The 14,849-nt window shown below is 35.0% G+C and overlaps 1 protein-coding gene across 1 annotated transcript in view; it reads right to left on the bottom strand.

Annotated features, from left to right (window-relative positions):
- The window catches only part of UPF2 (UPF2 regulator of nonsense mediated mRNA decay), a 94,417-nt gene that overhangs the window by 17,587 nt on the left and 61,981 nt on the right, over positions 1-14,849 (bottom strand). The window contains exons 15-18 of the mRNA XM_040248482.1: positions 12,342-12,525; positions 7,073-7,212; positions 1,760-1,864; positions 1,366-1,464 (exon numbers count right to left, since the gene is read on the bottom strand). Of these exons, the coding sequence (XP_040104416.1) occupies positions 1,366-1,464; positions 1,760-1,864; positions 7,073-7,212; positions 12,342-12,525 (528 nt within the window). The remainder of the gene's footprint in view (positions 1-1,365; positions 1,465-1,759; positions 1,865-7,072; positions 7,213-12,341; positions 12,526-14,849) is intronic.

The raw sequence follows: 14,849 nt of genomic DNA, 5'->3' as shown, positions 1-14,849 counted from the left end.
ATGTCCGACTGTTTGTGACCCCGTGGCCTGTAGCCCTCCAGGCTATCTCCATGGGGTTCTCCAGGCAAGACTACTGGAGTGGATTGCTATTTCCTTCTCCAGGGGATCTTCCCAACCTAGGGACTAAACCTGGGTCTCCGGCATTGCAGGCAGATGCTTCATCCTCTGAGCCACCAGGGAAGCCCACAGTCTGAACCAGCTCCTTAAAGGACTGTGCCACTCCCAATTACCTGTCTCATGCTGTGACCCTCCCACAGACAGACTATGTTCTATTACTACTGGCGCCCTTTTTAAAGTTTTTCAAACAAGTACTTTTCTGCCCTGATCAGGACCTCTGACATATCTGACATAGTTTTTGCATTAATCATAATTTTTCACCTAGATGGTTCCTTTTTACCTGTCTTGTCTACAAGTCATGACCTCAGAGATGTCTTCTCTGATTATCTCATCTGAAAAAGGCTCTTCCTTTGCACTCTACCAAAGTATTCTGTTCCTTTGGTTCCTGAGACTAATGTACCTGCACTGCTAATTTATACATTATCATAGCTTTTGGCCTTCGTAGCGACAATGAAAGTAAAATCCATCTTCTCTAAAGGATTATTCCATCAGCATGTACTCCATAACACTCCTCTTTCAACTGACTTTCTCTAGCCACATGCCCATTTTTTTCCTCTTTCTAGTAAAAACTTCTCAAGTCAGCTCTACCTGTATCCAGTATGTTCACTTCTCCCTTTTCCATTTTCCACTGAGCCCACTCCGTGGAGCTTTCACCTACCACTACAACGACAAAAGCCCTCAAATCACCAAAGGGCTTAACAATAGCTACAAATAGGGCTTAAGTAAATAGTTCATGGGATTTTACTCCTAACTACAGAAAAACATAAAACACAATTACCTAAATCACTGGAAGATGGAGCTTTTAATAAAATCTAGCATCTTAATATCATGAGTACTTTAAACATCAAATAACCAATATTCTTCCAGATATTTATATACAAGTTATTCAAATTATAAATCAAACTAAAGAATTTGCTAAAGTAAATTTCCCCAAATTCTAATCTTCTGTAGTTTGACTCCTAAACAAACTGCAAGTAAAGGGTCTTAGAAAGAGGAGAAAAGGCAGAGGGTGATACAATGAAATTACTCTGCTCCAAGTCTGATAACATTTATTTTTTCTACTCTATTTCAAAGAAGCATAGCAAATCAGGATGTAGGATGCCAGAAGTACTGGCAGCCTCAAACTGCCTAAATTAGGAAAAGCTGCTGCAGAGGTAAATGTTTAGAGAGCAGAGACTCTCCCATCACAATCAAGTGTGCTGCAATATTTTATATTAAAGTACTTTGGAATAGAGCAACATTTAATACCTGAAGGTTTTCTAGCATCATTTTATCCAGAGCTTGAATGAAGTCCTCATCTTCTACACAAGGTACATGTTTCAGTCCACCTCCTTTAATCATTACCTCCTTATTAAAACAAAACAGAAACAATTCAAACTGGGAATTCTAACTGTAATGTTTTCTATGGCAGAGCCTTCTGTATGGAACTTGTTCAACATAAGTCAAGGAATGAGTTAGGTAAAATAATAACATTATTAAATATTCAAAGAACCTGCAAATAAAGAGAAGTGTTTAGCTAAGAAAATAAATCAAAAATGAATTTCTAAAGAAATATTTCAATAATCACAAAAATCAAAACCTTGGTGGCTAAAATTGAAATATGATGAACAATTTCAAAGAGCAAAGTTTTAATGATACGTACAGTATTTTCTTCATCAGTTTCATTCTCTTTATTTGAATCCGTGAGATAATCTGTATTCTCTTCCTCTTCCTCCTCTCCTTCATCATCATCATTATCAGAACCCTCCTGAAATTGTTTAATATTTGTAGAAGATTAAAACTTTTGAAAAACTTTACTAATAACTTTACATGCCTTAAAAAGATGTTAAAATTTATGTATAATTATTTCTTATTCTCCAGTTTCAGCCTTTTATGCAGTCTGCCTAGAATGGTAAGGCAAAGTCAGCTGGCAACTCTTACTACACACCAGTAGCTAAAAAACCCATTTTACATCTTCCACTGACCTAGTAATACAAAGATCCTTTTTAGAAACTTATCCATGAATTCCACAAGGAACAAGTTTCTTGCACCTTTCATATTTTTCTCCTTCCTAACAAACTTGAGACTGATTTTTCTCACAGAGGTTCTTTAATACCCATGTAACTCTGCAATGAAAACTGACAATTCAAATTTAACATCATTACTATCTGAAAGCAATAACACTATATTTTATAAAGTTATCTCACTGCATAAAGCATCTCAGGGTGGAGTGTACTCTCACAGCATTTTGTTGCTCACCCAGTTCTGAAGAAGGACAGATAAACTTTATTGCCTTCATTTTTATATGTGAAAAAACTAATGCTTGGAAAAGTTAAATGACTTGCTCAAGGACACGTGCTTTTTTAAGCCAAAAAGCTAGACATTCTGACTCCCTTTGCTGGTGGCTTTCAAGTATTATATCTCCCCTATCTCCTGTCAGTACCCCGACATCCTCGTCTATCAGACAAAATTCCTCTTCAAATGGAAGACTGAGCAGAACTCCAATAGATTTTCAAAGAGAGACAAAAACGAAACCATAACCAAAACCAAAAAAAAAAAAAAAGCCACACAGTGGCAGCATTCCATCTGAGGAACCTTTCAACACAATTCACTCCCACTTTGTTCCATAAAAGTTAAGGGGAAAAAAAAAATACTGCACTAAACCCAGCTGCTTCTCATTGTGCTGAGAGAAATAAAGTGAATGAGAAATAATTCCTATGAGAAAACAAATGATTTAAATGTGTTATAATACACTTAGTATACCTAGCAATTAATTTCAAAAATCTAAACTATTAATACTTTACAGAGGCTTGAAAACTTTTAGAATTTCTGAAGTGGAAATATCTGAGCAAAGTACAGAAATGCATTAAATTTTTTGACAAAATTCTATACTTCCAAATTAAATTTGCAATAGAAATGCACTTCAACTGGCTCTTGGAAAAAAAAATAATCATTTCTTAACACTGGAAAGATACTTCCTATTCAAAAACTAAGCTAAAATGCATGAATTTTTTTCTTTCACCAATTTTTATATTACTTTGGCCACCCGATACAAAGAACTGACTCATTGGAAAAGACCCTGATACTAGGAAAGGTTGAAGGTGGGAGGAAGAGGGGACAACAGAGGATGAGATAGTTGGATGTCATCACCGACTCAATGGACATGAGTTTGAGAAAACTCTAGGAGATGGTGGAGAAGGCAATGGCACCCCATTCCAGTACTCTTGCCTAGAAAATCCCATGGACGGAGGAGCCTGGAGGGCTGCAGTCCATGGGGTCACTGAGGGTAGGACACGACTGAGCAACTTCACTTTCACGCTTTGGAGAAGGACATGGCAACCCACTCCAGTGTTCTTGCCTGGAGAATCCCAGGGACGGGGGAGCCTGGTGGGCTACCATCTATGGGGTTGCACAGAGTCGGACAAGACTGAAGTGACTTAGCAGCAGCAGCAGCTGGGAGATGATGATGGACAAGAAGCCTGGCGTGCTACAGTCCATGGGGTCGCAAAGAGTTGGACACAACTGAGTGAATGAACTGAACTGAGGTGTTAAGAATAACTTCAAAAGGCCATCCGGAGCTTGGAAGAGTTGCAGAACAAGATGGAAAAGAAAAGTACAATGTTTCTGTAGAGTTCCACTTTAGCCCTATTCTTTTCTCAGTCGAGGCTTATAGAATATTCTACACATTGTCCTCACTATAATCAACCCATCTTCTCTCTCTAAAAATGTTCTCCTATGTTTGGAGGATAGTCATGGGAAAGGGTGGTCCTGGGTGGGAGAGTAACAATTCCAAATTCCATTTCTTAAATAAACCAACCATACTCCTTTCACATCTCCTCCCAGCCAAGACTCAGGAGTCATCCTGTTGAATTTGTTTTCCCATTTAGCAAATTCACATATATTATGTATAATATCCACTTTACAGCCAGAAAGAAATAGTTTAAAATGATACAATTTTTAAAATTATAAAGTTCACTTTTTAAAAGCTGAAATGCATTTGGAGAAAATATCACAAGTATTCAAATGAGGAATCTATAGGAAAATGAGCTATTCATTAATGACACATTTAATGAGGATGTTTCATTTATTAGTTTCTTTATCAAATTAGTGCAAAATCCATAGACAGCCATAAGATTAGTCTAAAAGTACGAAATGGAATATTAGTCTAAATAATTACTCTAAATTAGTCTAAATATACAAAACACTTATTTCCTTTTGTTGTTATAATAAGCCAATTTAAATTATATAATTGAATGTTTCTATGACCTCATTTTTTAGAAAAGCAATATAGCAATATCTATTTCATAGAAATGTATTATAGAAACATATTCCAGTTCTAAATTTTTATCAGCTTATTTATATCTACTTTAGGGGAGCTGTCAGGTTGGAAAGAGAAAGTGATGACAATACTGTACTGTTTAAAGTTTGCTAGGAGAGTAGATCTTAATAGTTCTCATTACAAGAAAAAAACATTTATAACTATGTGAGGTGAACGTTAACTAAACTTATGGTAATCATTTCTGCCTCTCTCTCTCTCTCTCTCTCTCTCTCTCTATATATATATATATATATATATATATATATATCAAATCACTGTTGTATGTACACCAAACTAATGCAATGTTATTATCAACTATATCGCAATAAAACTGGGGGGAAAGTGGTAGCAAAATAACCCAATATAAAGATGTACTTCCACTGCCTATAAATGCTAACCAAATTTAAAGTGAAAGTCCTTCAGTCAAGTCCGACTCTTTGCAATCCCATGGAGTATACAGTCCATGGAATTCTCTAAGCTAGAATACTGGAGTGGATAGCCTTTCCCTTCTCCAGGGGATCTTCCCAACCAAGGGATTGAACAAACCCAGGTCTCCCACACTGTAGGCGGATTCTTTTACCAGCTGAGCCACACAGGAAGCCCAGCCAATTTAAAAAGCCAAACAAACAAGCTGCCTTTTATACAATCATTCATTTTTAATAGTGAAGCTATTTGTTATGTAGTCAAATTAAACAAAATGTTCATTAATAGCTACAGACCCTCAGGGCTAATAGAAATAAAGACTTAGGGATTTTTACTTCTAACTACAGAAAATCTTAATTACTTTAAATTATGGGTCATTTAACTCACTCCAGCATACTTGCCTGAAGAATCCCATGGACAGAGAAGCCTGGAAGGCTATAATTCATAAGGTCGCAAAGAGTCGGACACAACTAAAGCGACTTAGCATGTATGCATGCATGGTCGTTTTTCTTTCATGCTAAATGAAGCTTTTTAAAAATCTAGTTTAGGGCTCCCCTGGTGGTCTACTGGTTAAGAATCCACCTTGTAAGGCAAGGGACACCAATTTGATCCCTGGTCTGGGAAGATCCCATATGCTATGGAGCAACTAAGCTCAAGCACAGCAACTACGAAGCCTGTGCACACTAAAGCCAGCACTCAACAACAAGAGAAGCCATCACGATGAGAAGCCGTTGCACTGGAACCAGAGAACACCCCCCCGCTCACCAAACTAGAGAAGCCCATGTGCAGCAATGAAGACCCAGCACAGCCAAAAATAACCCAGTTTATGAAGCTATCTTATGAATGCCTTAAATAATCTATACTCCTTTATACATTAAACAACTCATAACCTCTAAACATTTGCATTCTATTTACTATGAATCAAAACTTTAAAATTTAATAAATTCCATTTCCATAAAAAACTGTATTGATTAGAAGTATTGATTATACATTTAAACTTTTTCAGTATTTAATTAAAATCACACTTCTAAATGATCACTCTCTCCTAAATGCTTTTAGCACCCAAGCAAAAAAGCCATGCACATGATGTCATATTATAAGCTTAAAAAGTGAAAAGGTCCTAATTTCATGGTATACATTTTATTCATCAGTATGTTATTGTAATTCTTACCTGACTTTCCATTTTCTTAACTTTCTAACTTAAATATATATTAATGTAGACAGAACAGCATAACAAACCCTTACTTACTCATTATACAGCTGAACAATGATCAGCCAACCAGTCAGTTACAGTGTCTTCTACATCCCTAACTCACTGCCCAGTCTACTTCCAAATGATGAAGCAAACCCAGACACTCAGTCTTTCAGGTGGAATTTTTAAAACTTAAAGCAGGTTTAAAAAAAAAAAGTGGAAAGAATTAGAACTATTATGTTGAAGCATATATAAAAATGACAGTTTGGTAGGTCCAAAATGGTAGAACAGTCATTTCATACGGTCTGGCCTAACAGACTTGTAACAACAAAGATGATGGTACATGATGATTTTCAGATTTCCTATGCTATCAGATCTGGGGAAAACAAAGTTATTAATATCTAGTCAGCAACTTCTTCATAAAACCCATAGGTTAAAAAGTCCACACTCAAAAATGAGATTAAGTTACAGAGCAGATCAAATAATTTTTTGTCTTCAAATTGCTTATTAAATAAAAATCCTAACCATACTGATGGTTAACATGTCACTATACTTTTACCTAAACTCATAGAAAGTATACCACCAAGAGTCAACCATAAAAAAAAAAAAAAAAAAAAAAAGAGTCAACCATAATGTAAATGACGGACTTAGGGTGATTATGACGTGTTGCTGTAGGTTCATCAATTATTAACAAATGTACCACTTTGGTGGGGGATGCTGATTGGGGGAGATTGTGTGAGTAGATAGGAGAAGGTGATATACAGGAAATCTTGCTATCTTCCCCTTAATTTTGCTGTAAACCTAAAACTGCTCTTTAAAAATGCTCTTAATAGTAATTTTAAAAAATCCTATCATCAGTATTTTCTTACTCATAAAAACCCCTCTTAATTAATCCAGCAGTTTTATAATAGACATAAACTACTAGTTACATTTACTCTAATAAAACTAAGAGGAAGATCTTTTTTATAAAGAAAACTTTGGCTCATATAACCCAAATACTCTTGCACAAATGTTATCTATCTGCTATAAATAAAAGTCATCACCTCTTCCTCTGGCTCATTCACTTCACTTTCATTTCCAGATTGTTCCTCTGTTTCAGCTCCTCCTTCTTCTTCTTCTTCATCTTCTTCAAGATTTTCTCCTTCTGTCATAGAATCTTTAGAGTCTTTGTCATTTACGAGGCCTTGAAGTGAGAAGAAAGTAGAAAAAGACATTACAAAACAAGATAAAGGCAAATTTTCCAAAGTGAATATTATACCATTTAAAGTATATATGAAGATAATTCAACGTGTTCTCAGTTCAGTAAATTAAGAACAGAATTTAAAGCTATTTTAAGAACCATTAAAAAAACTAAACAGTCCTTTATTTCAACAAAGGAGCACAGATACATTTCTTTAAAACTAGCAAAAAAAAAAAAAAAACAAACACTAAAAAACCCCACAATTATTTTTTTTACTTCCTCAGAGCTTCAGACTATCTGAGTTTCAGATGAACAAACAGCAACCCATATAGTGCAGCTTTAGCCACACACAAGGCAACCACGGTCACATATTTTATCAAGTGGCATTTCAAGAATCTCTAAAAACTTAAAGGTACAATAAAATTACATTGCTTTAATGCAGAAATCACATTTGGCTCTTAATTTGAATATCTGCAAATTAAGACAGAGGAGGAAGATACACAGTGACACTTCTAATGTGTGTCATCACAGAGCTGTTTTTTCCTTCCTAACAGTGTGTTCCTCCAGAGGCAACGCCCTGGTGTGAATATGGGCCACTTCCCATGTTCATCCACATCTCACTGCCTAGTAAATTCTTCTTTGTTATTATCTGAGTTCCAAACTACACTCTACTTTGAAGGTGCACATTCCACAGCCTCATATAATCTGACTTTTCCCCACAATTCCAAGTCTTAATCAAGCCTTCTCCCGTAGTTGGGGCAGACTCTCTGTATCATAAAGCATATTTCCTTGGGGTCCTACTCATCAAACTGCTTCTCAATATAGAATATCTTTCAATATGCTCTTTTAAATCCTATACATTCTTCAAATTCAGTCTAAGTTTCCTTTCCTGAATAAACTCAATGAGTATTACTTTTCCTTCTACTTGTTCCTAAAGCTACTTGGAGGATTGATCATAGAATTGATAAAGCTACTTGGAGAACTGATCTTTAAATTTGCATTTCAAGATACACCATGCAATGGTTTTTCTAATGATTTCAATAAATGTTATGTCACAGTATAAGGCCTTGAGAACCAAAAACTTCTTTTATATATTCAAAACTTATTAGAGGCCATATATTGATAAATACATAGTAGGTGTTTAGTAAACCCCTGTTTATTCACAGAATCTTACACAATTAGAGCAGACAGAAACTTTAGTAATGATGGGATTTAGCCCTCTCATTTTATGAGGTATACTGAAGTCCAGAAAGTTTGCAAAACTAACACAATCAACAACAGCAAAAAATTACTCATGTCTTAAATCTAAGCAATTAATTAAGAACTGACAAAAACAGAGACTACAAAGTGATGAAAGCAGGTACAATCAAGTTCGGAAATTAAAAAGGTAAGGAGAGATGGATGAATCTCAGAGAGATCTATTTTGAAAAAATATAATAATACTGATAGAAAAAGCTGCTGTCTCCGATTGATACCACTAACTCACTATTTTATTCATGTATTTATTTGAACGGGAGCAAAATACTGGGCTTTTATGTTATCAAAGGCAAAAAATTAAAAATCAGGACCATATAAACCTAAAAATATCACAGTACTGATAAACTGACATGACCTAATATATCATTCGGAGAAGGCAATGGCACCCCACTCCAGTACTCTTGCCTGGAAAATCCCATGGATGGAGGAGACTGGTAGGCTGTAGTCCATGAGGTTGCTAAGAGTCAGACAGACTGAGTGACTTCACTTTCACTTTTCACTTTCATGCACTGGAGAAGGAAATGGCAACCGACTCCAGTGTTCTTGCCTGGAGAATCCCAGGGACAGAGGAGCCTGGTAGGAGGCTGTCTATGGGGTCGCACAGAGTCGGACACAACTGATGCGACTTAGCAGCAGCAGCAATATATCATTACATCTTTTTTATAGCCACTTTAAAATATATGTCATGGGGAGAACTGTAATGGTAAGTACCTTTGTTTTGATAGCCATAATTTGTAAGGAAAATACTACTATTTCTAACACATTTTCATTTGCATTGCAAGTTAGTTTCAAAAGGAGTTTATAAACATATTTTGCATTTGCTAAGCTGGATAATAAACTATTCAGTTGCTGACCTCTAGGACACACTCAGTCTAAAATAAGCAAGGCAGATAAAAATGCACATATAAAGGACATGCGTTAATAAAATGTAAAACCTAGAGAGTAAAATGTTTACAGTATGGGTCAGAATGAAATGTACTTGGACCAAAGTCAAATACTGTTCTCTTGAATGTGAGCTACTTTGGTGCCTCAGTTTTCCTCTTCTTGACAGAGAGTAATAATTGTATCACTCCCTCTCTTCTAAATGGTTTTCCATCTGTTATTTCTTTGCTCAACTAGACATGCTGAGCATTTCCACCACACACCCAGTATGTCAGAAAGAGCAGTTTGAATTCTGGCTCAATCGGTTAACCCAGTGTTTTGATTTGGGCGTTACCTAACTCCTTGGTCAAGTATGAACAATACCTTCCACTTTAATTTTGGGAAACAGATAGTACTTAATAAAAATACCAACTCTTCTTGCCCTCACTTATTAGATTATGTTACGTTCATTCATCTATTGGGTGTTCTACTTTCATCAGTTTGCCTGTGCTCTTTATGTAAATGATGATACCTTGGCACAGGAGCTATTTTCACTTCAAACTTATTTTTCCATTGTACCAAAGTCTTAAAACCCAAATATGTCAACGTATGCATGCTTTCCTGTATCATTTTAAAATTTAGGAAAATTAACACCTCTCCAAATATCTGATGATCAGATCTATTTTTAACTTTTTAAAAATAAATATTTAACTCTTTAATACATCTGGAGTTTGATGATGTAAGATGTGGCTCTGTATCAATTTTCCTCCCAAATGCTCACCTGTTGCTCTTATCCTATTTTAAGACTCCTATTTCATCATACACTAAATTGTTTTATATTTAACTGGGATGACTTCTGGGCATTTTGTTCTGCTAATTTTATTTCTAATTTATGGAATATACTCTTCTGTTGTATAAGCAATTTATTCATATGACTTTTTTCATTTTTATTACCTCCATTTCTGTTCCTTATGATATAATCTACAATTTCCAGACCAGAGTTATATTACATTGCTTATTACCATGTTGGTTTTGTTCTTAAAGAGAATGTCACAGAGCTAGTAATTCTACCTTGAGAAAATCAAGATACACACAAAAATAACAATGTTATTTATAGTGATGCAAAATTAGCAATAACCCAAATGTCAACAGAATTAATGCATTCACACAAAGGAAAATAGACCGCTGTTTTAAAATTAAAGATTTAGAAAAGTATTTTGTCAGAAAATTTCAAAATATATTAGATAGAAAAAAGTCCAGTTATAAAACTGCAAACATGTGAAAAAAATTTTAAACAGAACATGCATCAAAATGTTAATAATGTGATTATCCTTGCATACGAAATAACAGTGATTTTTGTTTTCTTGGCATTCTTCAAATTTTCTGTCATGAACATTTTTATTACTTTTAATAATATTAAAATGGTTTTTTAAATATAAGAAAATTCTATTAAGTTAGCACTGGGTTGCTATAAAATTAGAATGATAATAAATTTACAAGTGGTTGAAAACAAAAAACTACCAAAGGCAAGATGCTGTATCATCTTATGGTTTAGCAAGGAAATAGATTTAATATACATTTATTCATGTGTATCTTCTCTCTGATATTTAGACCCTAAAATAGAAGGAAAATGGGTCTACTTGGGAGCATAATGATCCTAGTTGACACCATCTTTAGAACTGCATTTGCAAATGATGGCCTATTTTTGTCCTTTCCACATTCTAAAGGAGGACAGATTCTTCAAAGGAAGCCTCAAGTTCTTTAATTCTTTGCTCTATGATTTATAACGTATAAATCATACTGCTCTCTTTACTGCTACCAAATTGGGTATCCAATTAGTATTTCCTTATGTCCACTATATAGGGAGTGCCATTCATTCTTAAGTCTTTGGATAACAAGACTAAGACTATTTCAAAGCATATAAAGTAAATGAAATAAACAAGTAGATAAACAATCTGCTTGAAATAATCACTGTATACAATTAGAAATCTGAAAAGGAAAAGAAAGTGGATTATTTGGGACAAAGTTAAACAACAAAAAGAACCACATGTGTCTTTATGAGTTGGTAAGTAGGAAAGTGAATAGTTACATAATCAGTAGCATCTTTAAAGCAATGCTCAGATAGATAACAGCAATCACATTCTTCAAAAAAGGGTTTGCCTTGGAGAAAGAAACCCTATTAATATGCTGATGTAATATGAAAAAAAAAGTTTTAAAGGAAAAGAATACCCAGTGCCTTTGCCATGAAAGTGGTTTCTCAGATAAGCAACATAGTAAATGTATACAATTATTCAATTGGTCACGGTAAGGATCTCCTAATAAAATGCTAAATTTGTAGGCTGAAATCATGTCACTTTGAAATGACTACAACATGCTAAGAACTATCAGCAAGCAAACCACACTGGAAAGGCCCCACTTTATTCCAATTATTTCCACTGGCAAGGCTAGTCAGCTTATACAGTTCCTTACCAATTCTTCTTCCAGAACAATAGCCAAAGGACACTGAGAAAGTAAAGAGACCAACTCTCCTGCAGCATGCTTCTCACATGTCCTCTAGTCTTTAGAGACAGAGACAACTCCCCCAGTGATGAGGGTCTGAAATTCTGTAGGATAATTTCAAACTTCTAACCGGCACTCCCTTTATATAGTGTCAAGCCTGCTCTGTCTTAGGAAATAGTGTTTGTTGAAAATATATACCGTATATGAGATGCTTTAATCAAAAGTAGACTTTTAAATTAGCAACCAAAAACTATAAAATTAAGAGAGGCTGACAGGATTGTTTTTCCATCACCATCATTTGTTTCAAGTTTTACATGACTGTTTTCCTCTAATTTGGGATTATTTAATGAAGAAGTAAGCCACCCAGGTCTTACCTAACACTATTATGTAACACTCAGCATCAAAAAATTAAAAGTATACAAAAAGTAAAAGCTAACTGAAAACATTATAAAGCAAATCCTGGAAACAATCTGCCAAATATCATCTTTACCTTCTCTCTGTAATTAATTGCTTACCTAGTTTTATTAAGAATTCTCGTTCCAAGTCGTGTACCTGCCTGATGGATTCTTCCAGAGAATTACAGAGTTTGATCTTTGGTCTTAGCAGTTCTAGTGTGTCACTGATCATGTAATCTATGTCAATAGGAAATGGATGGTCTTTTGTCCAAACCTCCAAACTTTTCTTCCACCAAACATAACGCTGATAACAAATGAAAAATAAATTTAGCTATAAGAAATTAATAACAAAATATTTAAAATAATAATCTATACTGTGACTTCACCTAGTTATAACAACTAAGCTAACAAGACACCTACATGTTTATTAATGGTCAACAGCAATGATCATAACACATTTATTTCCCTCCATCTAGTCTGTTTCTAAGCCATTTGGTAACTTTAAACACACTTTTTTACTATATCTGTCGTAATCTTTTTTAAAAGCAAGGGAAAATTATAAACACCAAATACATTTTCAGGTACTGAAACCAGGCACAAACTCCATTCCCACACCCCAAAAAGGGAGTAAGTATTTAATTTTACAAAAACAACCAAACTTAAGTCCATGGTTTTGATAAATGTTTCTCTATACTACTTGCTTTGATATTTTAAAGAGTCCAAGTATCTAAAGACAGGGTTACTGAATATATAAAAATCAGAAATCAACAAGCATTTATTGAACACCTACTGTGTATATGGCACTGTTCAGATATATTCCCTCTCGTATTCTAGCCTGGCTCCTTCCTTCTATTTTGTACCTGTACAAGTTTAACTAAAAAGCCCAACCCACAAATTTATTTGTATATAAACAGCTATTTCTCTGGTTGTTTAATCATCCTCTCCAATTTGTTCTGCTGCTGCTGCTAAGTCACTTCAGTCGTGTTCGACTCTCTTTGCTATTCCAAGTGTGGGAACTCAGAGCCTGTTAGACATATGGAATCCTAGGACTCCCCCATCATAGGCCAGCTGAATCACAGCATGTGCACTGTAAAAATATCCTCAGGCAATGTGTGTGCACACTGAAGTTCAGAAGCACTGCTGCAGGGGGTCTTTCTATCTGACTTCCAGTACATAACTGGACACTATTTCAGGTGGCATACACTGACCACCTCTCCCAGGCCTCACCCACTTCTTACTTCCATGCTCTAAGTATATCCTTGCCACACAGTCCTGCTGTTAATCATGTGGAGAATACTTTTGTTTCTTCCTACTTCTGAGTGGCTCTTTTCTGTCAGTGATGTCAGAGTGAGTGCAATGAAGGATACTCTTCTCAAAGGAGCCCTGCTTTTGGACACTGACAGTGACAGCTGACATTCTGCAGCAAAATTTGTTTTCAATACAGGCTGTCTCCAACTTAAGGCATTCCTTCCATGCAACAAGGAATCTGAGTCACAAATCTGCAACACCATCTCCCCATTGCTGGCTCATCAATTCAGAAAAAAAGGGGGTAACAAGTTATCCTTTAATGCAAAGGTACAGTGGTAGAAGAAAGTTAAAAAACAGCTCTTCCCCAAAGAGTAGTTACTCCCACCTAAATCCAGCTACTATTTGGATGTATTTTTGATTCTTCAAGTTGTAGTTTTAAATTTATTTTCTTCATCAATGGATAAATGAAAACAATTCTAAAAACAGATTATATAGAAAGGAGTGATCAAACAGAACTGAATGCTACCACTGGTACTTTATTTGAGTAACATCTGAAGAACTCAAGGAGCTAGCCCCCCTAACAGCACTTATAACATTGCATTTAATGGGAAATAGTGACTGGATTCCAAACAACCAAGCTACAAGCTAACTTTTGGAACACAAACTGCAGAGAAGTTGTAGAAATGTCTCTGTATTTGTATCTGATTTAATTTACACTGTATTTGCTCTAAATCACAAGTTAACATAAGTAACTTAAGACATGGAAAGCACAACCCAAGAGTTTAACAAAGAATGAATAAATATTTCTTGTAGTGTTAATGATGGGATTTTTTTTTTCTCTTTAAAAAAAATTAAGATGAATCTTAGATATAAAACCAGAACACAGATGAGAAGATTATCATCAAATGTAAAAACATTACACTTAATTCATGAATTTCTGTACCAAATAAAAAAATAACCCATACTATACCAAATTTATAAACTGCACCAAAATAACTTCCCAAAGTAATGATTAATCACAAAACTTAAAATGCAATCAGAATATTTATGATAGAACACATCACATATTTAAAATATCCAAAGGTAAGCAGCCTTACAAGAATAAATCTAATCTATGAATATATCTTATACATAATATATGAATGCTACAGCATTCTTCTCTAATGGTTTTTTCCTTGATTTTTTTTTTTTTGGGGGGGGGGTGCGTGTTGCACTGTGTGGCTTGCAGGATCTTAATTCCCCAACCAGAGATTGAATCTGGGTCTTCTGCAGTGAAAGTGTAGAGTCCTAACCACTGAATCACCAGGGAATTTCCACTGCTTTAATATTTTTGTAACACAAGCAATGCATTACATGATGGCCAACTACATATTTTAATTT

This window comes from Oryx dammah, unplaced genomic scaffold, assembly GCF_014754425.2.
Source record: "Oryx dammah isolate SB20612 unplaced genomic scaffold, SCBI_Odam_1.1 HiC_scaffold_10, whole genome shotgun sequence".
Classification (NCBI taxonomy): Eukaryota; Metazoa; Chordata; class Mammalia; order Artiodactyla; family Bovidae; genus Oryx; species Oryx dammah.
This window is presented reverse-complemented; position numbering and strand designations above follow the sequence as displayed.